Consider the following 26550-nt stretch of genomic DNA (forward strand, 5'->3'; position numbering starts at 1 on the left):
ATTCCTGTATTACTGCTTTCTTTCCTGATTTTATTTTTCTAATGTGCCCTTCTGATCCCCTTCTTGTTTCTTTTCTATATATTTAAAAATTGTTTTCATAGTCATTATCCTGGGGATTACTATTAACATCTTAATTTTATAGCAATCAGATTTTAATTAAAAACAACTTTGTTTCAATAGTATATAAACTCTGCTTCTTTACAACTGTCTCCTCCTTTGTATTGCTATTGTCACAAATTACATTTTTATACATATATACCTATAACATACATGTATAATTATTATTTTATGCATTTCTTTTAAGTCACATAGGAACAACAGGAGATTTACAAATAAAAAATACAGTACTTATATACTTACCTATGTAACATCTTTTATCTTTGTTATTTAGCTTTTGTATGGCTTCAGGTTACTGGAGGACCCCCATTAGCATGCCTTGTAGTGCATGTCCACTAGTGATGAACTCCCTCAACTTTTATTTATTTAAGAATATCTTTAACTTTTCCTTCATTTTTGAATGATAGTTTTGCCAGATACATAACTCATGGTTGATAGTTCTCCCCCTCCCCCCCTCTCTCTTTCTGAAGAGAATTTTTATTGTGGATTCCTAGGATGTAATGACTCACTTCTCTCTCCCTCCCCCGATTCTTCTCCCTCCCTCCTTCTTCCTCCCTCCCTCCTTCTTCCTCCCTTCCTCCTTCTCCCTCTCTCTCTCTTTTCATGTAGCTCTCTTTTGAGTTCATCCTGCTTGCAGTTTCAACTTCTTAGATGTGTAGATTTGTGGATTTTTTTTCAATATTTAGGTTGTTTTTCAGCCATTATTTCTTCACATATATTCCTTTTTATCTGGGAAAGCCTTTGTATGTATATGTTTGTATTCTTGATGGTGTCCCAGAAATCTCTTCGGCGCTATTCATTTTTCTTCATTATTTTCTGGTTTTGCTCACTGACTGGATAAGCTCAGTTAAACAATCTTTAAGTTCACTGATTTTTTTCTTTTTTTTAATATATATTTTTATTGATTTCAGAGAGGAAGGGAGAGGGAGAGAGAAATACAAACATCAACGATGAGAGAGAATCATTGATCGACTGCCTCCTTCACATTCCCCACTGGGGATAGATAGAGCCTGCAACCCAGGCATGTGCCCTTGACCAGAATCAAACCTGGAACCCTTCAGTCCACAGGCTGACGCTCTATCCACTGAGCCAAACCAGCTAGGGCTGATTGTTTCTTCAGCCTGCAAATCTGCTGTTAAACCTCTCTAGTGAATTTTTTATTTTAGTTATTATACTTTTCAGTTCTATAATTTCTCTTTAATTCTTTTTATACTTTCTGTGTACTTATTGATAATTGTTATTTAAGTCATCCTTCTTGTCCATGTTTTTCTTTAATTCCTGTGCATTTTAGAAACTGTTGATTTAAAGTCTTTAGTAAGTACAATAACTGTTTCCTCATGGACAGTTTGTATTATTGATTTCTTTTTGTCCTGGAATGTACCATCCTGTTTTGTTTCTTTGCATGCCTTTTAAGTTTTTGTTGAAAATAACCGTTTTTAGTTCTAGCCGGTTTAGCCCATTGGATAGAGCATCAGCTCACAGACTGAAGGGTCCCGGGTTCGTCCCGGTCAAAGGCACATACCTTGGTTGCAGGCTTGATCCTTAGCCCCTGGTGGGGCGCATGCAGGAGGCAACCAGTCGATGTGTCTCTCTTACATCGATGTTTCTTTCTCTGTGTCTCTCCCCCTCCCTTCTACTCTCTCTAAAAAATCAATGGAAAAATATTATATTCTTGGGTGAGGATAAATAATTAAATAAAAATAAGTGTAAGAAAAAAAAGAAAATAACAGGTCTTACGTATTATAATATAGCATATCTGAAAATCAGATTGTTCCCCATCACCAGGGTTTGCTGTTGCTATTTATTTGCTATGTTTGCTTGTTCTATGACTTTTCTAAATGATATATATTTTTAAGTATATTTTTATTTATTTCAGAGAGGAATGGAGAGGGATAGATAGAAATATCATTGATGACAGAGAATCATTGATCAGCTGCCTCTTGCATGCCCCCTACTGGGGATTGAGCCCGCAAACAGGGCATGTGCCTTTGACCAGAATCAAATCTGGGACCCTTCAGTCTGCAAGCCCACGCTGTATCCGCTGAGGCAAACCAGCTAGGGCTCTAAAACTATATTTTTAAAGTCTATATTCTTACGTTGTGTCCACTGAAGTCTGTATTCTGGAGCTTAATAGTTAGCTAGTGTTTTGACACTTCCCTTAAAATGCCCGAACCATGGAAAGAAATTATTTCTAAGTCTTTGCAGATTGGCTCTGTGGCACTCTTTCAGCCCTTAAACCAAACCATTTATAACTGCCTGAACCTTCACACTCAGCTTGGACAGAGCCTATGGCCAGCTAGAGGTGAAAGTTTAGAATCTTGCCAGCCATTTTCTGAATATGCATCCAGCCCTGGGCATGCGTGTGGGTTTCTCAACTCCCCAGTATATGCAGGAGTTTATAAAAGCCCTATTCCCCTACTATCTGTTTTTCCCATCATCATCCCTCCTAGGCTTTTCAGTTTATTGCTGGTCCTAACTTTTGCTCCTTTCCCCACATTGCTATAGCCAATATTTATGCCTTTGAATGCTTGAGAGAAGCTACTCCAACCCTGGGAACACTTCAGGTTGAGTAAAATATAGGCAAGCTCTTATGCTGTTCCTTCAAGGAGCTGCCAAACAGGTTGAAATCCACAACCACAATTCTTTTTTTCTTTTAATATGTTTTTCTTGATCTTAGAGAGAGAGGAAGGGAGAGGAATATAGAGGTAGGCACATCAACAAGAGAGAAACATCAATCAGCTGCCACCTACACGGCCTCTATTGAGGATTGAGCCTGCAACTCAGGCATGTGCCCTGATGGAAATTGAAGCAGTGACCTCTTGGTTCATGGGTCGACAGTCAACCTCTGAGCCACACTAGACAGGCCGAAACAACAATTCTTTGACAATAAGATCTGTATTGCTCCCTCTGACACTTGCAGCCTGCCTCCAGAGTTGCTAGTCTGGGGTGTGGTGGGACGGTAGGTGGGCAATTTAAGGCTTCTTCACCAAACCTTGTTCTGATTGTTGTGACGTTTTTGGTTGTTTTTTTTTACTAGATTCTAGGGTTCTGCAAAAGTTGATTCTGACACTTTTTGGCAGCTAATTTGTGGCTTTTATGAAGGAACCAAACTGTGAAATTGCCATTTCCATTTCTTTTGCTGATGCCATTCCCCATGGACATATTTAATTTATGGACTATCTATATACCTTACTTCTTCACCCTTTTTAATTTATTTATGACATAATTATTTCAACCTGAAGGTATAGAGAAACAAAGGTGAAACCCTTGTATTGTATATGTTAGCAACTCAAAAGAACTCGGTACCATTTTAGAACGTTAGCTATCAAGAATTCTGTGTGGTGCAATGGTTGGTTACCTACTAAAAGAAAAAAGATGGTGCTACTTGGTTAAAAGTTATTTTAAATTTCTAAATTTTTATATTTAATTCTGGATAGATTTCTAATGCCTTTGTTATTTGTAGGCCCTGAATAGAACCTTTGGGATTTAAATGATTGAAGTCTAAATAAAAGTTGGATAATTTACATTTAGATAATTGAGTTCATGTTTTTGTTAATTTTTTTCACATCATTCAATTATTAGTGAATAGAAGGCAAGATTTTTGGCATAGATGGTTAAGGACCTTATAATTTTCACTTAGCAAATAATACTAAAAGCTTATCACTATGTCAGGATTTCTCAGCCTCAGTACTATTGACATTTTGGGCTATTTAATTTTATTAGCAGGGCAGTCCATGATCTAATCTAGGTGCATTGCATTTAGTGATCATGTGTTTTTCAACACCTTTAATTTGGAAGAGTTTTTCAACTTCTTTTGTCTTGACTTTGAGACTGTTATCATACTTTTAGCTATAAGTTTTAGCCTCCATTGATGATTTTTTTAAAATCTCTACTATTTTCCCTGTGTTTATTGATTGGCATTTTACTGTATGGATGAACTTTTCTTTCTACCTCAATTTGAGTTTGTCCCATATTTCCTCATTAGATTGGAATTACACATTTTTGTTACAAATACTGCCAGTGATAGTCTATCCTTAGAAGTGCATCATATTTGCTTAGATAGGATGTCAGTTTGTCTCGATATAGGTGATATTAATTTTTATCATTTGGTCATGTCTGCCATATTTCTTCATTGGAGTTAAACTATGGATTTAATAATTTACTGTTTATTTATATGGTATGGTCTCACGTATTCTTATTATACTCGGTGGGTTATAATCCATGCATGTCCTTTTAAGATCTGGCCCCATAATTCTTTAAGTACTTCTTTACTATCTGTCACAAGATGTACCAGGCTTGGCTTATACTTTCCTGATCCAGCCTTGAAATCAGCCTTTTCTTCAAAGAGCTCTGACTTGGGATATTATGTTATGAGTATTTGGATCATATTTAAATATTCTATTTTAGCTGGCTTCTTCTGGCCCTGCACCGTCAGGGGAGAAAGGCTGCTTTGCTACTGCAAGGTTGGGGGTATTGAGTCTCCACTAACCTCTGCTGACACTACATGGTGGGGAGGAGAGAAGGTCCCCCTTACCTTGAAGGAGGGTGGAAATTTAGGCTATCTTCTCAGCCCCTTCTGACACTCCAAGGATGTTAAGGGGCACTTAGTTACTGTTGGGTAGAGGTGGAATTCTAGTTTCTTTACTTGGTCACCAGTGATATATGTGAGTAGTGGTGGGATCAGGGCATTTGACTGGAGTTAGGGTGATTATAATAAAAAAAATGTTTGCTTTGATTGCTATGCTGTGCCTTTTCTAATTCATTCACTAGAAAGAGCAGGCTTGCCAAAACCGGTTTGGCTCAGTAGATAGAGCGTCGGTCTGCGGACTGAAAGGTCCCAGGTTCGATTCCGGTCAAGGGCATGTACATTGGTTGCGGGCACATCCCCAGTGGGGGGTGTGCAGGAGGCAGCTAGTCAATGTTTCTCTCTCTTCGATGTTTCTAGCTCTCTATCCCTCTCCCTTTCTCTCTGTAAAAAAACCAATAAAATATATTTAAAAAAAAAAAAAAAGAGCAGGCTTTTGTTGCTGTTGGCTTTCTGTGTGTTGCCTTGTTTTTATTTTTTGCCTGTGCTCATTGGTGTTTCTGGGTTGCAGGTTCCTCTTTTGCCAGGTCCAGGATATATAAGAGGCAAAAAGAAAACCCAGGGAACTCATTGTCATGTTGTTCCTCAAGATCCAGGGTCACTAGCCAGTACACCTTCATTTCTCCACCATTCAGAGGCTTTTGATGTTTGTTTTTTATATATTGGATTCAGGGGTTGTGTTTAGTGGAAGGAATAGGGAGAAATGTGTCTTTTCATTTGTGTGAAACTGAATATCCTAAATGGTTTAAAATAAAAAGTCTACCGACAGTCCTTGGGTTACATCAGACTCGACATATGTCATTACGTCGCCATCTCCCATTTATTTATATTTTTAAAAAGTACCATCATTTTGACGTATGTACATATGTGCTTTATGTTTTTTTATTATTTATTCACAAGTAAAGGTCAGGAATTGTTATCTTTCTTCTAAATATTTTTTACTATTTCACTTCATTATTGCTGTGTATGTGCTCCATGTGAGTGACATAGGTGCTAATGTAGGTGGGTTCTGACTTACGGTGAAAATCACATTACGTCACGCCTTAGGAATGGATCTCCAACGTAACCCGAGGACCTACTGTATTAACAACTTATTTTAAGTGAAATACTCAAAAAATACTTACTCTTTAAAATATTTTACCACCATATTTTTGTAAGTAGCTAAGATGTACATAAGGGTTATGTATATCTCTTTATTTTTTTAGGGTTATGTACTGAAGGACTCTACCGTGTTAGTGGGAACAAAACTGACCAAGACAATATTCAAAAGCAGTTTGATCAAGGTAAGGTGATAATTATATAAAATAAAATTGTTTCATTTTTCTTATTAAAATTTCATGGTGGGAAGATTGATTTTCATATGAAAACCTTCTAAGGATATAGATGTTGAAGGCAGAGAGCTTTGAAGTGGAATTAGAAATATCTATATATATAAAAGGCTAATATGCTAAGTGTCCGTCTGGGTAATGACATCACATAGCAACGCCTGGCTTCCTCTCCCTAGCGACTAGCCTCCTTGCAGTTTCTTCAGCCCAGGAGCACGACTTGCTTGATAGCCAGGTGGAAACATTTTACACTTTAACCAAATGTCTGTGAAGTGTTTTCCCATGCCTCATCTCATTTGATCCTCACAGAAGTCCTGGAGTAGTTAGATAGGAGACTCGGTGGAATCCTATTTTCTTTCATTAGCTGGAAAACAGAGATTTAGAAAGCTTAGAAACTTGACACGACTGAGGAGAAATGAGAAATGGTGGACCTTGAAAATGACTTCAGGCCCGACCAGCGTGGCTCATTGGTTATATGTCAATCTATGAACCAGGAGGTCAGGGCACATGCCTGGATTGGGGGCTTGATAGGTGATTCTCTCTCATAATTGATGTTTCTCTCTCTCTCTCTCTCTCTCTCTCTCTCTTCTCTCTCTCTTCCTCTTCCTCTCTCTCCCTTCCTCTCTAAAATCAATAAAAATATATTTTTTTTAAAAAGAAAATGACTTCAGGTTTTCTCACTGTGCAGAATATAGTCAAACACTGCTACCGTTAAATATTTTACCCTTTGTTCTCCCTGTGTGATATATAATAATAATCTTCTTCATATTGATATTTACTGCTATGTTGCGCATGCGTGATACATATAAAGCTCTCTCTAGCACCAATGGCATGTGTGTATGTTTCCATCTGTCATTGTCGATTGTGAATTTGGTTGGCACTTCTATTATAGAGAAAGGGCGAATAGCGACATTAAAATATTTATTCTAATTAATTTCCTTTCAGTGTGCATGAATTTGTGCACCAGGCCACTCGTTTAATAGAAGATACCACAGTCAAGAAACAGGAGAGCTATAACTCTATTACCAGAATTGGAAAAATAGTAAATTGATTTATGACACATTGGCTTCTTTGTATATTACAGATAGTACTTATTTAAAAATGTGATCTAAAAAAATTTTCCATGATATCGGGCCAACTAATTATCCTAATATATAAAAACCCTGGCTAGTAATGACCGAGGCTCGACCAACGGGAAGTCAGCCCCGCAGTCAGCACTGGGTTGCCATGGTGACCTTCACAGCCGCTGCCACATGCTGTGGGCTCGACTGGTCGCCTCCCCCCAGCCCATAGGGGACTGGCGAGCTGCAGCAGGCGGCAAGCAGTGAGCGGCTCTGAGCAGCTCGCGTTGGGCCAGCCCCTGCCCTCCCCCCACCAGCGGTACAGTGGAGCCCCTGCCAGGTAGAGGCAGGAGAGGCGTGTCCTGCACCAGCCAGGTTGGTTCTCAGACCCCCGCGCCAGCATCGAGGCCTTGGGTGCCAGAGCTTTGTTATGCGCCACAACTCTGCAGCCCCAACACTGCCCAGGCAGAAATTTTGCGCACCTCGCCTATCCGGCCCAGAGCCAGTTTCTCGGTCTACTCTTGCCACCTGCTGCCCACCCACCTCTCAGACACGTGAGCCAGGGACTCGCTGCGGAGTGGGCCCAGACGCTCCTTCTCGTTCCCAAGGGTCTGGCCTCAGGGGTGCCAGAGCCCGTGACCTGGCTTGGGAGGGTGGGTCCGGGCTAGGGATCCACAGCCCCTCCTCCGCAACGTCCCACCCAGCAGTGGGGGGGGGGGGGGGGGGGGGGGCGGGAAGCCTCCCTCCTTTCCAGGCCCCGTCCCACTGAAACCCTTGGAACAAATGCCCGCCCGCCCAGCTGGCACCGGCGCCTCAGGCTCCCCACCCTCACGAGTCTGCACCCAGCCTCGCCAGTGGCTGCCGCTCCCCTCAAGCATCAGCCCGCTGGCACGGGAGGAGAGAAGAGGAGGAGGGAAGCTGTTGGGTTCAGCCGGCCTGCCTGAAAGCTCTGCCCATGTGCCTCCCTGCTTCACCTCTGCTGAGGGGACCCCGCCCCCACACGCTTTCGTCAGGGTCGCCGCCATCTTGGGAAGGTCAATGCCCAGCTGACTGCCAAGGCCTCAGGCAGTAGACACCCTATGGTCGGTTGCCATGACAAAGGTCATGGAGGGTCAAAGCACCACCTCTGGTTGAAGCAGGTGCTGTGGGAGCAAAGGGACCAAAAAAACTGGTTATGTCCAACAGCCATCTAACTCCACACGTGATGTGCGAATTAGTTATTGTTAGAACCAAATTTAGTACTGGTGTGCCCCATTTTAAGCAGACCCCCCAAATAGACTTACTATGTTGATAATTCACTTTACTACAGAAAGAATGCGCAAAGATTCTTGAAATAAGCACAATATTTTGCACCTTGTAGTATGAAACGTTTAAACATCATTAAAAATAATCTCTGAGTAAAGGGAGTTGATATACCCAATTCAAAATGTCATTCAGAAATGCATCTTCTATGTAAAATCAAAGTATGGGATCTAGGGCTTGGAAAAAGCAACTTTACTCGGCTCTACCTGCTCATCCCCTCAGCCTTATGCTTTGCACAAAGTCTCAATAAAGAGATGGAACAGAAGGAAAAGTAATGCCTCATGGCACTGAAATTGATCTGTTTCTTCAAATATTTGTAAAAGTTGTATTAACTTTGTGCCTTTATTATAGAAACACAATACAGCTCTGTCCCTATCTTCAAAGGGCTTAAAGTCTCTCTGAGTTCCCGGTAAGGTAAACCCGTAAATAGCCAAAGAAGGAGCGGGTTCCAGTACAATTCTTATTATAAAATTACTGAGTAAAAAACTGTCCTCACTCTCCCTCTAGAACAAGAATTAAAAGGAGCAAATAAATATAATGAAGGAATCCGAACTCCTTTGGGGACCCCAACCCTCAGGGACTAACACAGGTTTTGTGAGGCCTAAAGTTTACTGAACCTGAAGGACTTATTTTAGGGCAGGGGGGAGGGGAGAATTTTTTTAATAAGGTTCAAAAATGACTTTATTTAGAAAATAAGTTACAAATAACTGTAGGCTTGGGGAACCTGTCCCTTTCTCTTTTAAATCATTTCAAGCAAAATGCTGCTAGTTGCAACTTGCTTGTTCTCTCCCCCAGAACAAATCCTGCCCTCACAGCGGCTCTGAGGCTTCCTTAGCTTTACCATAAAAATAATAAACAAACAAACAAACATTTCAACAACACTCCTTTCTGGACAAAATTCCTTTTAAATTTTTTAATTTTATCAAAGTAGTAAATACATAGTTCGTAATGTATCTTTTTTTTTTTTCCCCTAATAGGTGTGTAGTGTAGTGGTATATCATTGTTTTTATTCTATTGTTGATACTATTATAGATGTTTCCCATTTCCCCCTCTTTACCCTCCTCCACTCAAACCCCATCTCTGGCCATCACCACACTTTTGTCTATGTCCATCCCCCTCCCCTCTGACCTTGGTCAGTCCCTCCCATCCTATATAATAAAAGGCTAATATTCAAATAGACCAAACAGTGGAACAACCAGTTGCTATGATGCTCAATGCAGGAGCTGCCCCCTGGTGGTCAGTGCACTCGCACAAGGGGGAGTGCTGCTCAGCCAGAAGCCCTGAGCTGGGCTCATGGCTGGCAAGTGCAGCAGCGGTGGAGGGAGCCTCTCCCCGCCTCCGTAGCAGAGCTAAGGATGTCTGATTGCTGGCTTAGGCTCGCTCCCCCAAGGATATCCTCTGAGGGCTCCCAGACTATGAGAGGGCACAGGCCAGGCTGAGGGACCCCGGCCATATGCACATTGAGGGTGACCAGGCTGGCAGGGGAGCAGTTAGGGGCATTAGGCAGGCAGGCAGGTGAGTGGTTAGGAGCCAGTGGTCCTGGATTGGGAGAGGGATGTCCGACTGTCGGCGGGATCGGGCCTAAACCGGCAGTTGGACATCCCCCGAGGGGTCCCGGATTGGAGAGGGTGCAGGCTGGGCTGAGGGACCCTTCCCCCACCCCCCTTGGGCATGAATTTTGTGCACCGGACCTCTAGTCTTACTAATAAAAGCCTAGGTGGTCCTCACACCATCAAGCCTGATGCCCTCACGCCGTCACAAGATGGCTGCACGCAAAGCGGGTGCACGCAGGTGGGCGGGGCGGGGCTTAACTCTGCGTGCGCTGCACGGAGCCTGCCTGGGAGTCCCGCCTCCTCCCAGCTCCGCATGCAGCCAGGCCTGGGAGTCCGAAGCTATGGCCTACCTCTTTGGGGCAATCCATCGAGGAGCCCCGGATGGGTGGGCAGGGCCTACTTCTTTGGGTTGATGGATCACTAGGCTCCCGCGCTGTGACAGGGCACAAGCCAGGCTGGGAGACACCCTCTACCCCCCCAGTGCACGAATTTTGTGGACCAGGCCACTAGTTAGTAATAAAAACGGAGCTGAATTCTCTACTGATATTAAAGTAAATTCCATATGAGATCAAAGGTTTAAATGTAAAAAAAAAAAGAAAAGAAAACTATACTAGGAAGAAAAATGAGTAAAAGTTTCGTGCTATATTTTTAAAAGTTATAGTTTTTGAGTAGAGAAAGGACTAAACTTGATATCAAACCTGGAAAGTATGAGCAAGATGATAAACTGGACTACCTAAAAATGTAAAAATTCTGTATGAGATAGTGGATTAAACATAAAATCGAAGACAAACTATAAACTTGGGGAAGGTATGGAATATCTGTGTTAGATTAAGGAATTCATATCCTTAGTCAACATATATATGAAAATGTGCTGCTTCTATTAGTTACATAAAAATTAAAACAACAAGACTGTATTTGTTTGTCTTATTGTCAAAGTGAAAAAGGTTGTTGGTAGAATGTAGACAAGCCAGTACTTTGAATACTGTTGGTTGTAGGTGCCTTTTGAATATCTATTAAAATTCAGGTATCTTTGCTAGAGAAACTCAGCTCTTAAATACTTGTTACAGTAATCTTTGTGTAGGCATAGCAAGCTCTACTTAACAAGGGCATACATTGCAGCCTTTTTTGTAATTTTTTTTTTAAAGGAAGGGGAGCCTTGGCTGGTATGGTTCAGTTGGTTCGGCGTCCTGTGCATCGAAAGTTTGCCAGTTCAATTTCCGGTCAGGATACATTGCCTGGGTTGTGGGCTGGATATCTGGTTGGGCGGGGGTATGGGAGGCAGCTAATGATTTGCTCTCATATCAATGTTTCTTTCTCTCCCTTCCTTTCTCTCTAAAAGTCAATTTAAAAAATATTTTTAAAAAATTTTGTGCCTGTTTAACTGTACATGCACCCATTGATATAAGAATGTCAACTGAAAAAAAAAAAAATGCCACCTAAATTTTAAAAAAATAAAATAAAATGAAAGGGAACTTCCCATGTGTTTATAAGTAAAATACTAGATAGCCATATAAAATCATTTATATTTATGTGTGTTGAAATGGTAAAATGCCAGTTCTTGAGTGGTATGTGTTTGCCTTGTTTTGAAAGAGTATTGTGGATAGTATGTTATTTCATTGTTAAAAAATATTTTGTTAGAAAATCTGTGTAACCTTTATAATATTGGTACAGTTTTGCTTCCGATAATAAAGGAAGAGAGTAGTCAATACCAGGGCCTCTTGAATTAGACTTCCTGGTTTTGTTTTCTGGTTCTTCCACTTAACTGTCTTAGTGCCCTAGGGAAGTTAATCTTTCTATGTCACAGCTTTTTCATATCTAGTATGGGAGTGATAAGAATAATTATGAGGAATAATGAGATGGTGCATATGAAGAGTTTGTTGTGTCAGGCACCATATTAAATGTTTGCTGGGTAGCTGTTATTGCAAGGAATGTAACCTTAAGGAAATAATCTTTAGTACATACATATGTATATCATAGCATCTTTGTTTTTAAATGAAATAAATTGAAATGTTCAGTGATAGAATATTATGTAAGTTATTAAAACTGGGGAATATTGTGTAGCCATTAAAATTATTTATGTAGGGCAAAATATTAATGATTGGTGATTCTTCATTAAGGATATGTGTGAGTTCTTAGTACTATCTTGCAAATTATCTGCAAGTTTGAAATGACAATTAAATGTTACCTAGATCCCAAAACAGTTTTGGAAAGTTGCTTGTGAAATTTTAATAACTTTGGACAGTGCATTAAAGATGAAATCAGTTAGGAAATATGATTTGTTTTTGTCTTGCTTTTGAATTTTCAGTGATCAGAAAGGGGCTGAAAAGAAACATTAAAATATAAAATATAAACAGTGATTGTCTCTGGGCGATGGAATAATTTTTTTCCTTCTTGTGGTCTATATTTGTACATTTTCTATCATAAGTATTCATTATATCTCAATACCCTTATGATACATTTAGTATGTTCCATTCTTGTGTTGTGGTGTGTGTGTGTTTTTTAATATATTTTTATTGACTTCAGAGAGGAAGGGAGAGGGAGGGAAAGATAGAAACATCAATGATCAGAGAGAATCATTGGTCAGCGGCCTCCTACACACCCCCACTGGGGATCGAGCCCGCAACCCGGGCATGTGCCCCTGACCAGAATCTAACCCAGGACCCTTCAGTCTGTAGGCCGACACTCTATCCACCGAGCCAAACCAGCTAGGGCCAATCTTGTGTTTTTTTAGTCAGAATTTCACTGTGTTTAAATGTAAAATCCTATCTAATAAAAGAGTAATATGGTAATTGACCGTCACTCTGTGACGCCCACAGCCAACCAGGAGGGAATATGCAAATTAGTGGGACAAAGATGTTGGTGGCCACTAAGCCAGCCAGAGCGGGCGGGAGGCTTCGCTCCAGTGATGGAGGAAGCCAAGCTTCCCGCCCGCCTGGGCCGGCTACCGAAGGAGGGGCCTGTGGGCGGTGGCCACGGAGCAGGCCAGAGTGAGTGGGAGGCTTGGGTTGCCCCTGGCTTGGCTTCCTCCGTCACCGGGGGTGACCCAAGCTTCCCTCCCACCCTGGCCAGCTGCTGAAGGAGGGGCCTGTGGGTGGTGGCCACAGAGCCAACCTGAGTGCGTGGAAGGCTTGGGTCACCTGGGCCAGCTGCCAAGGGAGCTCAGCCCCTCACCCAGCCTGGCCAGGCACCCCAGCGGGGACACCCACCCTAAAGGGGGTGTGACCAGCCTGAAAACAGCCCTCAGCCCCTTTCCCAGGCTGGCCATGCCCCCATTGGGTGAGGGTCCCTGATAGAGGGTGTGGCCAGCCTGCAAACAGCCATCAGCCCCTAACCCAGGCTGGCCATGCCCCCCCCCCCCCACCGGGGACCCTCACCCCATGGGGGCATGGTTGGCCTGCAAACTGCCCCAGCCCCTTGCCCAGGCCGGCACTATCCCCAGTGGGGACCCCCACCCCGATGAGGACATGGCCAGCTTACAAACAACCACAGGCCCCTTGCCCAGGCCGGCCCGCCCCCTAGGAAACCTCCACCCTGATCCGGGACACCCTTTAGGGCAAACCAGCCGGCCCCCACCCGTGCACCAGGCTCTATCTATGCTAATAAAAGAGTAATATGCTAATTAGACTGGGAGACCTTCCAGGAGACCTTCCGGATGTTCTTCTGGACAAAGCCATGGTGGTGGGGCCAAGGTAGAGGCATTTAGGGGCCAAGAAGGGAGGGCAGTTGTGGGTGATCAGGCCATTGAGAGGGAGCCATTGGAGGTGATCAGGCTGGCGGGGCGGGGACAGTTGGGGGTGAGCAGGCTGGCAGGGGGGGCCAGTTGGGGGCAAGCAGGCTGTCAGTGGAGGTCAGTTGGGGGTGGTCAGGCCGGCGGGGGGGGGGTGTAGTTGGGGGCAAGGAGGCCAGCAGGGAGGGCAGGTGGGAGCGAGCAGGCCGGCGGGGCGGGGGGGGGGGGGCAGTTGGGGGCGAGCAGGCCAGCAGGCAGAGTGGTTAGGGGCAATCAGGCAGGCAGGCAGGTGAATGGTTAGGAGCCAGCAGTCCCGGGTTGCGAAAGGGATGTCTGACCGCCAGTTTAGGCCCGATTGGGCGTAAACCTGCAGTCGGACACCCCCCAAGGGGTCCCAGATTGGAGAGGCTGCAGGCCGGGCTGAAGGACACCCCCCCTCCATGCACGGATTTCATGCACCAGGCCTCTAGTTTTATATAAAAACTAGAGGCCTGGTGCACAAATTAGTGCACGGGTGGGGTCCGAGGGGCTGCCCCCTCCCCCCATCAGGCTGGTTGGCCGGCCACAGTGCACATCATAGCTACCGGTCGCTTGGCTTTTATATACATACTAGTGGCCCAGTGCATGGAATTCGTTCATGGGGTGGCATCCCTCAGACCGGCCTGCACCCTCTCCAATCTGGGATCCCTCGGGAGATGTCCATCTGATTTACAGGATCAGGCCTAAACCAGCAGTCAGACATTCCTCTAGCAATCCGGGACCGCTGGCTCCTGCCTGCCTTCTTGATCACCCCTAACCACTCTGCCTACCGGCCTGCTCGCCCCCAACTGCCCTTCCCTGCCAGCCTGCTCATTTTCAACTTCCCTCCACTGCTGGTCTGCTCGCCCCCAACTGTCCCTCCACCCCCACCTGGCCTGATCGCCACTAACTGCCTCGGCCTCGCCACCATGGCTTTGTCCGGAAGGAAGTCCGGAAGTCTCCCAGTCTAATTAGTATATTACCCTTTTGTTGGTACAGACTAGGGGCCCAGTGCACGAATTTGTTCACCTTGACAGGAACTGTGGGCCACGAGGCTGCAGTAGGCACCGGGGTGGGTCTCAGCCCATCCTCCATACCCCCACCCAGCCCCTCCCACCGCACCCCTTGGTCCCCTGTCTGTCGGCAGCCCCACTCCCGCTGCCGCTGCTCCCATGCACTGAGAGCGATTGGGGCTGGCACCAACAGTGGGTGCAAGCGGAGCTGGCGCCATCAGTGGGTGCAAGCGGAGCTGGCTCCATCAGTGGGTGCAAGCAGCAGCTGCTGCCCCAACCACCCCTCAGGAGCGATTGGGACCGGCGCCGGGCACCAGCAGCAGGTGCAAGCAGTGGCTCTGGCGCCAGCTGCGGGTGTGAGCGCCGGGCTGGACCGCAGTGCACGGGAGCAAAGAATTTTCAGTAACCACTGGAGGCTCTCCCCGAAGACAGCGACTGGCGAGATATCCCACCTTGGTCTGGCGTCCCTACTCATCTGTTTCACCATCCTGCTGCGGCCAACGCCCACCATGTTCCGCGCATGCCCCCTGGTGTTGAGCGCATGTCATAGCAACCAGTTGTTCCACCGTTCAGTCTATTTGCATATTAGCCTTTTATTATATAGGATAGGTTTTTAAGTATAATTTAGAAGGTGTAAATTTGAATTTGTATTTATAATTTCTATGTTTTGTTTTTCTGTTTCTTTATGGCCTCTTTTAAATAGCTTTATATAAACAAAATATTTTAAACATAGGTATTAGTAAAAGCTAATGTTCTTTAGTATACTAATAAATCAAGCTTCTTGCTTGCTTCTCTGATTCCTTATCCTTATAGTTTATCTATGTTAACACAATGGAGGAGAGATGAATCAGCCTGTAAAGAAAGGTGGCTGATGAGAAGACTTAAGTACTTCTATAATAACTTAAATTTATTATATAAATTGTAAATTAATATTTTAATTTTTGTCTTCTAGATCATAATATCAGTCTGGTATCAATGGAAGTAACAGTAAATGCTGTAGCTGGAGCTCTTAAAGCTTTCTTTGCAGATCTGCCAGATCCTTTAATTCCATATTCTCTTCATCCAGAGTTACTGGAAGCAGCAAGTAAGTATAAGCCTCCCCTCCCTCCCTCCCTCCCTCCCTTCCTCCCTTTCTTCCTTCCTTCCTTCCTCCCTCCCTTCCTTCCCTTTCTTCCTTCCCTTCTTTTCTTCCTTCCCTTTCTTCCTTGAGAGGGATGATGGGTGTTTGTATATTGATTGCTATGTGTTAAAATCAGCCATGCACTGGAATGTGTAGCTAATAAAGGTATTTTTCTTATAACATCAAGTTATATAGATAAAACATCCAGATCCTTGGAGTTGGTCCCCAGAAATACTTAGTTTTTGTTAGTCTTCCAGTTGAGTAGATACCCCTAGAAGTTGAAGATCATTGTACTAGAAGGTTGAGAGTTATGTTTTTAATTCAAACTCAAAGGCATTGTAGGAAAATTAAATAAACTTTTCAATTGAATGTTATGTATAATGTACTTCAGTAAAACATTAACTGGTATACATGTATATTTAAATTTTTTTTAAGTCAAATTAACTTTGGCCTCATGTCTAAAGTCATTTAAAAGAAGGCAGGAAGAAAGAATACTTATTCAGTACTTATTCCTGCTTTGGCATCATTCATCCCGCTATTTCTATTAAACAAATACTCATTTGTTACCTGAAAAAATGACATAGAAGGTCTATTAAGGCATTGAGTAACTTAGTGCTTACTCCACAATTTATCCTAAAAAAATGAGTGTTTTTTAAGTATTTCTCTTTATTTCCTTTTGTTTACAAGTGTTAAGGCTCTTTAAAGTTAAACTACTTTCTTACAATTTTGATTATGTTAAAGTTCTCAATTAAAAAAACTTTTCATTAAAAACCACAATAAAAAACACAGTATATGGTATAGTTGCCTTACACAGACTTTCATATGTAAATTGGAAAATGGTTCACTTGATAGCTTATATTTTCTTAATAAACAGCAGCCTCAGAATTTTCCTACTTAGGAAATTTTTAACTACTGATTTAGAAGTAATCTGTGGCAAATCACATTTGTTAGTACTTGGTTATACTACCTATTGTGAGTTGGTATGCAGATACTTTTTGGAAGAGCAGTAAAGTACTCTCTTATCTCTTACTTACTGCAGAACCACATTTCTATTATCCTGTTTCATAATTTGCATAAATTTAGAGAGTAGCTGAGCTAAATGTTTGTACTGCTTGTGAAGAAAGATTTTCAGTAAGCAAAGTGGATTATAAATAAGTATAGGGTGATGCTTTTAAATCAGGTATTGGCAAACTATGACCTACAGGCCAAATTCAGCTTGCCATCAAATTTTTATATGTGTTTGCAAGCTGAGAATGATTAAACAAAATGAAAAGAAAAAGGAATTTGGTGACACTTAAGAGCCTAACAGTTTCATAAGTAATTAATTGATTCTAAATTAATATAAATTGCTGTACTCTTTCCCATTTTACCATCTTGAGTCAACTTTGCTCTATAGTGATTAGTTTTACTTGCAAAAAGGCTATTGCAATAGATGATAATGTGTTTTTAGCAGTTTCTTTAGAACATTTTCTTTGTTTTTGTTTAGCTATCCTAATATGATTCAAACACATTCCTGATTGTTTCTTTACAATAAGGATAGTAAGAAGCCTTATAAAATATTTTTAAATGTATGAGTTTCACACAAATTCCTTACTGCTTTAACTTTACAGAAATCCCAGATAAAACAGAACGTCTTCATGCATTGAAAGAAATTGTTAAGAAGTTTCATCCTGTAAACTATGATGTATTCAGATATGTAATAACACATCTAAACAGGTATTTTTATTTTTTTGTTCTTTTGCAAATAAAATCCAGAACAAATTTCAAACGTAACTTTATAAGTTGGTAATTTTAAAGTAGAAAAAGAGACACCAACTTATTTAAGCATACAGTTCAATTTTAGTTTCTAAATTATTTTTTCTGGATTATTAAAATAGATTTTTCATCAACTTGTTTAAAGAAAGGTGTATGACTCTTAATACATGTAATGATTATTTAAGTAGAAAGTGTGGTAAGTACATGTGTGTGTTTTTTTAATATATTTTATTGATCTTTTACAGAGAGGAAAGAGGAGGGATAGAGAGTTAGAAACATCAGATGAGAGAGAAACATCAATCAGTTGCCTCCTGCACACCCCCTACTGGGGATGTGCCCGCAACCAAGAGTACATGTTCTTTATTGTCACTTTTATTCTTTAATAGTTCTCTTTTGCAGAATCTTAGAATTTTAAGTATACACTTAGATAATTAATCAAATCAACCTATTTGAAGTTGGAAAAATTGAGGTTTAAAAAGGAAATATCACATCCTATATAATAAAAACCTACGTGGCGTCACGCGATACAACATTGTCATAAGATGGCCGCCACAACGTCATCACAAGATTGCTGCCACAAGATGGCTCCCCTCACATCGTCACAAGATGGCAGGGGAGGGCAGTTAGGGGTGACCAGGCCTGCAGGGGAGGGCAGTTGGTGGCAATCTGGCCAGCAGGGGAGGGCAGTTGGTGGTGATTGGGCCAGCAGGGGAGAGCATTTGGGGGCAATCGGGCCAGCAGGGGAGTGATCAGGCAGGCAGGCAGACAAGCAGTTAGGAGCCAGCAGTCCTGGATTGTGAGAGGGATGTCCGACTGCCGGTTTAGGGATTGGGCCTAAACCAGCAATTGGACATCTCCAAGGGGTCCCAGATTGGAGAGGGTGCAGGAGGGTCACACACACATACACACACACACACACACACACACACACACACCGCGCCTCCCCACGTCCCCCCTCCCCCGTGCACGAATTTTGTGCACCGGGCCTCTAGTAATAAATAAATATACAATGGATGATTGACAAATTACAAAAATTAATCCATGGGGTTATTTGGTTATATTCTCTCACCCTCAATATTAGTGAGTTATTACTTGAAATCAGTTGTTTTCCCCTAATTACTTTTCTTTTTGGTTCCTCATTTGGGAACTCATCTTACCTAATAATAGACAAATCAGGAGTGATATGCAAATTAGCCCAACAAAGATGGCAGTTAATTTGCATATTCAGCCGCCGAGTGACAGGGCAGGGGCTTGTGTTCTGCCCCACCCCCGGTTTCTCAGGGTCTCTAACAGTGTGAGGAGGGGCCGGAGCGGAAAGGGGCGGCTTCCAGGCCTGAGCGGAAAGGGGCTGGGCCAGAGTGGAAAGGCTGTGCCAGCAGCCAGGGAAAGGAAAGCCCATTCTAGCACGAATCTTCGTGCATCGGGCTTCTAGTTTCTTTATAATTGAATTCTCTCCCTGCCAATTAACATCCTATACCCGTGGTTGGCAAACTGCGGCTCGCGAGCCACAGGCGGCTTTGACCCCTTGAGTATGGCTCTTCCACAAAATACCACAGCCTGGGCGAGTCTATTTTGAAGAAGTGGCATTAGAAGAAGTTTAAGTTTAAAAAAATTGGCTCTCAAAAGAAATTTCAGTTGTTGTACTGTTGATATTTGGCTCTGTTGACTAATGAGTTTGCCGACCACTGTCCTGTACTAAAGAAAAAGTCCAAACTGTTTAACATTAAGTTGGTCTGGTTCTAACTTCATCAGTTAGATTTCCTTTTCCCCCCAAGCACACGCCAAGTAAATGCCACTGTTTTAAACCAAAAGGTATCGATTTTTGGCTGTCCTTATAACATCTTAACATAACTTCAGTCTTTCTCAAAACACAGTCCTCAAAGCAGCAGCAGCACCTGGGAACTTGTTAGGAATACAAATGATCAGGCCCCATCTGGTGCATAGCCTTCACTTTCTGTGTCAACAAGCCCTCCAGGAGGTACCCATACACACTGAAGTTAAGAAAACCACAGGTTTTTTGTGTTTTTTTTTAATATATTTTATTGATTTTCTTTACAGAGAGGAAGGGGGAGGGATAGAGAGTTAGAAACATCGATGAGAGGGAAACATAGATCAGCTGCCTCCTGCAACACTCCCTACTGGGGATGTGCCCGCAACCAAGGTACATGCCCTTGACCGGAAATCAAACCTGGGACCTTTCAGTCCGCAGTGCAACGCTCTATCCACTGAGCCAAACCTGTTAGGGCAAAAACCACAGTTTTTACTAAATTACTCTTCCTACCATTATAAGACTCATCACCCTAGACTCAACTCAAACATTACCTTTTCAAGGAAGCCTTCCCTGGCCACCCTCATCTCTGACTAATTTGATACCTTTTCTTTCTACTTTAAAAAAAATGTTTTTATTAATTTTTGAGAAACAGGAAGAGAGAGAAACATGGATCATCACCTACCTCCTGCATGCCCCCAACTGGGGATTGAGCTCCAACTTAGGCATGTGCCCTGACCTGGAATCGAACTGATGACCATTTGATGCATGGGACAATACTCAACCAACTAAGCCACACTGGCGAGAGCTCATTGTACTTTTTGATTCAACAGTTATACCTGATGCCTGTATTCTTACGTTTTTCAACATTATAGGTATTTTCAGAATCTACAATTGCCTGCTGCATAAAAACACCTGACTTGGGCCACTACATTTATTCTGAATATTGTAATTCAGTATCTTAACAAAGAGCAATAACTTTTACCACAGCACACATGTTTTTCGGACACATATTTACCTTAGATGAGCAACTCCTATGTTGGGGGTTTCCTTTGGTTTTAACTTTTTTTGTCGTGTAAATTTAAGTATAACATTTTCCTACTACCTTGCATACTGGATTGTTTCTTTATGTGTAAAATGAGAGGGTTGGATAAATACCCAAGATTCCTTCTCAGTTTAATAATTTTGAGTTATAATTCAGGATTTGCCTCATATTTCTTATTTGTTATAGATGATGGTAGAAATGCTTGTGCACATATTTAAAGGACTGAATGCAAATTAGTTAATAATGTTTATACTTTTATATTTATACTAGAGGCCCAGTGCACGAATTTGTGCATGGTTGGGGTCCCTCGGCCTGGCTGGCGATCAGGGCCGTCTCGCCTAGTCTTGATCGGGGCCAATGGGGGCCGGCCGACCGGGGAGCGACCACGGGAGGGCTCTAGGGCGTGTCCAGCCCTCTTGCCCAGTCCTGATTGGCTAGGACCCCAGCAGCAAGCTAACCTATGAGTCAGAGCATCTCTGGTGGTCAGTGCACGTCATAGCAACTGATTGAGCGGTCGGCCGAACAGTTGGCCATTTAGCATATTACGCTTTTATTATATAGGATATGTTCATAGTCTTAATTTTAAGGTAGAATATGTTTCTGTGAACAGTACTAGCTTTAAAATTAAGTTTGTAGCAATGTACAAGATATTTAATGATTGAAAATATTGGGGTTTTTTAAATACTAGAAACTACTTTTTTTTAGAAGTTGAAAGTCTAGGTTGGAAGATATGATAAAGTAATTTTTCCAAATTCAAAGTTTTATTTTTCAAGGTTCAAAGAGATGGCATATTACGGTTTGTCCTCTCATCTCACAATAGTGAATTTGGACATGCATTTTCTGTTTCTATTGCTAGAAACTCATTGAAATTTGTCACCTGTCCTTACGCTAAGAGAAAGTTTTTTCACATAAATAAGGTGGCTTCTGTAAGTAAATTATAAAACCCTAAGCTACAACATTTTTAAAAGGCTATCTTTGATTCCTTTAAGGAATGGATTTTACTACTTTTTTCTCCTGTTATAAGAATGTAGTTGAACATAGAATGCACAAAAAATTATTTTAAATTTAAAGTTAAGAGTTAAAACTAAATATCTGAGATCAGTTCTAGCTCCAGGATATTTTTAATTGTCGGGAATTTTAATTGGTTTTCTAATTGTTTTTTCCTATTATAATTTCAGGGTTAGTCAGCAAAATAAAATCAACCTAATGACAGCAGACAACTTATCCATCTGTTTTTGGCCAACCTTGATGAGACCTGATTTTGAAAAAAGAGAATTTCTGTCTACCACTAAGATCCATCAGTCTGTTGTAGAAACATTCATTCAACAGTGTCAGTTTTTCTTTTACAATGGAGAAATTGTAGAAATTGTGAATACTGTTGCTCCTCCACCACCTTCAAATCCAGGACAGTTGGTTGAACCAATGGTACCGCTTCAGTTACCACCACCACTGCAACCTCAGCTAATACAACCACAGTTACAGACTGATCCTCTTGGTATTATATGAATGGGAAGTGATTGCAGACAGCCTGAAATGGACAGAAAGCAAACCTAGACATGCATGTTTCAGGGTTCAGTAGTATACTTCATGTTTCTTACAGATTCAAAATGATGAGACTTTTTCTCTTTGAACTATATGGTATTCTTTATTCATTTACATTACAAATTTAAGACCATGTGCTAAGCATGACTGGAGAGGTTTAATTTTTATAAACAAAAATAGCTATAAAATACAAAAACTGCTGTTGCATGCAACCTCATTGCAATCAGTGTATCATTCCTGTGGCATTTTCTGTCACATTATATTGTGAATAAAATTTTTCTATAGAAATTAAATGATTTAAAAGCTCACATATATGAAACATTTAATGCTTTTCAGCCTACTTTATGGCTGGTTTTGTTATTTGATGTGCTAATTTGGGCAACCTAATTTACTTTACATTTTAACAGTGTAGATGATTAAAAGCCCAGTTAAGTATTTTATAATTTCAGGCTACTTATGCCATGTTTGGGATGTTGTTTGAAAGAAAGAAGAATACACTTAACATTTTTCTGCACCTTCATCTTTACTGCTAAGTAAACCTGTGGATGATATGATGAGGGGTAAATGAGCATATTTCTTGTACACACATACCAAGGACACACTTGTGGCTAAAGTGAGTTGATAATGTTGTGCAAAGGATAGTTGTCACCAACTCATTTCTTTATGGTACATATAAAATAAACATCTTGTATACTGTTAATTCTATAAACAGATGCATGTTTAAAAGATCTATGATGGTCTTGTAATCTTAATCTAATATATTTTAGATATTTTAATTTTTTCCCTCTTGGGAAATACATTTAGTATAGTGTAGAAAATACTTCATGACATTTTCATATAAGGTTATATAACTTTTCATACATAAACATGAAATTCGTTGTAGAAAATTCTTTAAACCAAACATTTTAATCTAGGACTTCAATTTAATCTGTTTCTTGAATCTATTTTTATGTGGCCCTTAAAAACATCCAAAAATCCATTGCTAATATAGCAATAAAAATACTTTGGGTACTGACAGCCTCTTTGGAGTGTGTATATGTATAATTGCAACCTTGTATTCATATTATTTTCTGTGGTTTGTTGTACTAAAACCTAAAGTGTCTTTTGCACCATTTTTTAACCATTTTTTTCCTTTAATGTTGGTACCAGATTTGCTATAAGTGACTGCTGCTTCTGGGGTTATTTTGTTAGTGAAGATACACCAGAACACTAATTACGGATAAAATTTTCAGAATAGGTGGCATAGGTAAATTTTATTAGACTTTGTTCATTATCATACCATGCCATTTTTTTTTTTTTTCTGGAAAGGAAGAAAGCGTTTGTTTTTCATTGTTTTGTGTAGTAAAGAGAAAATTCTTTGGTCCATGTTGTAATCTTTGTTCATACTACAATTTTAAGGTTGTCTTATGTGTATTATAGTAAACAGACGATTTTGAGATTCCAGGCTCCTAAGAGTTTGATTTGCTCCATTTTTTCCTAAAATAAATGTTGTCTTTCCCAACTGTTATGTCCTAGGTATGTACTTCTAATTTCAACTTCAGAATCAAGATGTCGACATGAACCAGGCTGCTGTTGAAGTACATGTATATTATAAATTATCTTATTTGTGTTATACGCTTACATGTTATTATCTTTTCTAAGAAAACAAAATCCCTATTATTCCTATTGCAAAGCACACAGGAATTAAGAAAGTACAGTAATTTTTAAAAAGAAAAATCCGGTAAATGTAGTATTCTTAACTTGTTATATATTACTTATACCTGTTGTCTATAAATAGCTTTAATTTATAGCCGTCAGTTTAACATTGGCATGTTTGGCAAAGAAAAGTAAACTTTAAGAGTTTTATAAACTGTTTCTAGGTTGCTAAAAAATTTATTTTTCTACTATATATGGTATAGACAAAGCTCAAAACTATGTACAGGAAAAAAGCCTGACCATTTCTTTGGAAGTAGGCTGAAAAGAGAATTTTCAGAACTGTTTGTGTCTTCAGTTCACTTTCTCATAACTTGGCTATTGTAATATGTGAATCCCAGTTTATTTAAGCTATTCTCTTTTATACTGTGTTAATTTAACTTTCATGTTCATTTAGAATCATCTTTGTTATTAAAACTAGCATTTATCATTTTCTACATTAACTACCTTATACCTTCCCTAAAACTTATCTCCACTTTTCTATGCATACTCTAATTGATTTGAAAATCTTCAGAGTGAGTCGTTTCAAAGTCAACATTTGGTTCAACTAACCAGAAGATTACAGTTAATTGAAAATTAAAGTACAGTTTAAACCTCAGTCTGTTACACTGAATTGATTGTATGTGTTTTACCAAGGGTTTAGAAAATATGTTTTTAAATATTAGAAAAATAATTCTAAGAACAGAATAATATAATTAAACTTTTTTCTGGTAAGTTACTGGAAGGTTTCATCATTTAGGAACATATATATGAGACTTCTTAAAGGATGGAAAGACTATTAGTCTCATAATTATGGGTAAACATTAAGGCATTATATTTTACAATTTTAAATAAAATTCCATCTACACCCATGTTGCCATTGTTTCATTTAAGCTTGTAATTATTACAGTATTGTACTTAATAGTATCTATATTAGTAATAAGAAGAAGTATAGTGGTACTCTTTCAAATTTTCAGATTTATTGGAAGTCAAATGCTGTTCAACAATTAGAATATATAATTAAATTTAGAACAAAATTTCAGGCACAAAAATACTTCTATTTGAAATGGAATTTGCTAGTAGTGCTTCTCCCTCCCCCTCCCAACATTTGCAATGTAAAAACTGTAGGTAATAGCAGTCTAACCTGAATAGCAGCTTTTATTTTCCATACTGTTGGTAAATAATGTAGACATTTTATTTGAGGTACTGGAATTTAATTTCTAATATCTCTTAGATATAAATGAAAGGGAAAAATTAGAATAAGAACTTAGGCCTTAGCTTTACATGGTGATTTTTAGTTTTTTTTATACAGTAATAATTGTGATGCTTTTTGTCAATATAAATATATATGTATATAGTTTTTAAAAGTCAAAAGTGCTTTGTTTTTTGTTTATAATTAATATCATTTTGTGCTTTACCCACAGGATGCTTTAGTATCAGTGAAGCTTCTGTATAAAGAATGCTATGAATAAAATATTAAGAAGCTGTGTGATTTTAAGTTCTAGTTGCTTCTGATTTTACCAGTTCATTGGTAAAAATCAACTAATTTTTTTGTGCATAAAATAGGAAAAAATAAATTGATGTCAATATGATGCAAGTTTTATTAGGGAAGTGTAGTACTAAGCTTTTACTGTACCATGAGAGGAGTTTAAAAATTCATTCTGGATATATACATACAGATGAAAATTTATTTTTAAAGTGTTCAGGTAAACAAAATTACACAGATTTGTAAGACTCAGAATAAAATTACTTTCACAGTCTTTTTTTGTATTCTTAAGGATCATATAAAGTAATCCCTTCATGATTTATGAATATTAAGCTAAATTTCATGAGTGTATGTTAGATTCTATGGATCTAGTGAGGTCTCTCTGACTTGAATCTTTGTGTGTGCTTGACTTGAATTTTAACCAAATACCTTAATTCTTAGGCTGAACAATTTTTGATTTGCTTCAATACTTATGGGACATGTTTAATTTTTTATTGTATTTGAACTGAAGTTCTCAGTAGCCTTTTCAATTTACCAATCTCAGAAAATAAAATTTTCTAAGATTTAATAAGGGAAGAAACTACTCTTCAAAATTAATTTCTTATGGTAAGTAACATCTGTGAGTAGTTGTGAAGACAGTAAGCATTATTATTAGCTCATACCCAATATTCAGTTATTGGATAATGATATTGGATATGAGATATTAATATGATCTTATAATGTGATAATGGGTTATTAATTTTGATCCAAGTACCATGATTCAGTTATTACCACGTTTAATATAAAATTATAAGCCTTGGAATTACTGCAGTGCTGGCAGTTCTGGTGTTTGTCCTTGTTACCATAGTAAGGAATACTAAGTCTTGCAGTATATGAACTTGGAGTAGTTGTTAAGGAATTTGTATTTAGAAACAACTTATTTTATTCCCACAGTGGAAATTTTCTATCAGTTTTATTTGTCTCAAGTGGTAAAAATTATTATGAACAAATTAATAATGGCTCTCCTGTTCTAATAGTTTGCCTAATTTTTAGTTAAGAATTTCTTAGTATTATAACCTATTTTTTTAAATTTCTATTTTGCGTTGTCCTTCTCCCCCCTCCCCCACCCCCGAGAAAAAGGAAGAGGGAGAAAGAGATAGAAACATCAATGATGAGAGAGAATCATTGATCAGCTGTCTCCACCCTGGGGATTGAGCCTGCAACCCTGGCATATGCCCCTTGACTGGGTTCGAACCTGTGACCCTTCAGTCTGCAGGCCGACGCTCTTATCCACTGAACCAAACCTGCTAGAGCTGTCCTTTTTTTTTTTTTTTTTTTTAAGATGTTTATTAAAGCTGGGGAAGTGAAACAAAGGGCTGGGAACATGAGTCTAGACTGGGCTGTTTGGGCTCACTAAGAAGTCAGAGTACAAGGGTCCTAGGTGACAGACAGGTTCGGGGAGTTTGCCTGGGATGAACTGCCA

General features: G+C 40.2%; 1 protein-coding gene across 3 annotated transcripts in view; it reads left to right on the forward strand.

Annotated features, from left to right (window-relative positions):
- Nucleotides 1–23369, forward strand: part of ARHGAP5 (Rho GTPase activating protein 5) — a 77502-nt gene extending 54133 nt beyond the window's left edge. For 2 of the 3 annotated variants that reach the window (XM_054716521.1, XM_054716522.1), the window contains exons 4-7: nt 5908–5985; nt 15654–15785; nt 17432–17537; nt 21568–23369. In XM_054716521.1, coding sequence (XP_054572496.1) covers nt 5908–5985; nt 15654–15785; nt 17432–17537; nt 21568–21895 — 644 coding nt within the window. In that variant the 3' untranslated portion in view covers nt 21896–23369. Of the gene's footprint in view, nt 1–5907; nt 5986–6685; nt 6844–15653; nt 15786–17431; nt 17538–21567 lie in introns of those variants that run through there. The other variant, XM_054716523.1, reaches the window with a different exon arrangement.
- Nucleotides 23370–26550: the final 3181 nt, after the last annotated feature.

Source organism: Eptesicus fuscus, chromosome 5, assembly GCF_027574615.1.
Source record: "Eptesicus fuscus isolate TK198812 chromosome 5, DD_ASM_mEF_20220401, whole genome shotgun sequence".
NCBI classification, from domain to species: Eukaryota; Metazoa; Chordata; class Mammalia; order Chiroptera; family Vespertilionidae; genus Eptesicus; species Eptesicus fuscus.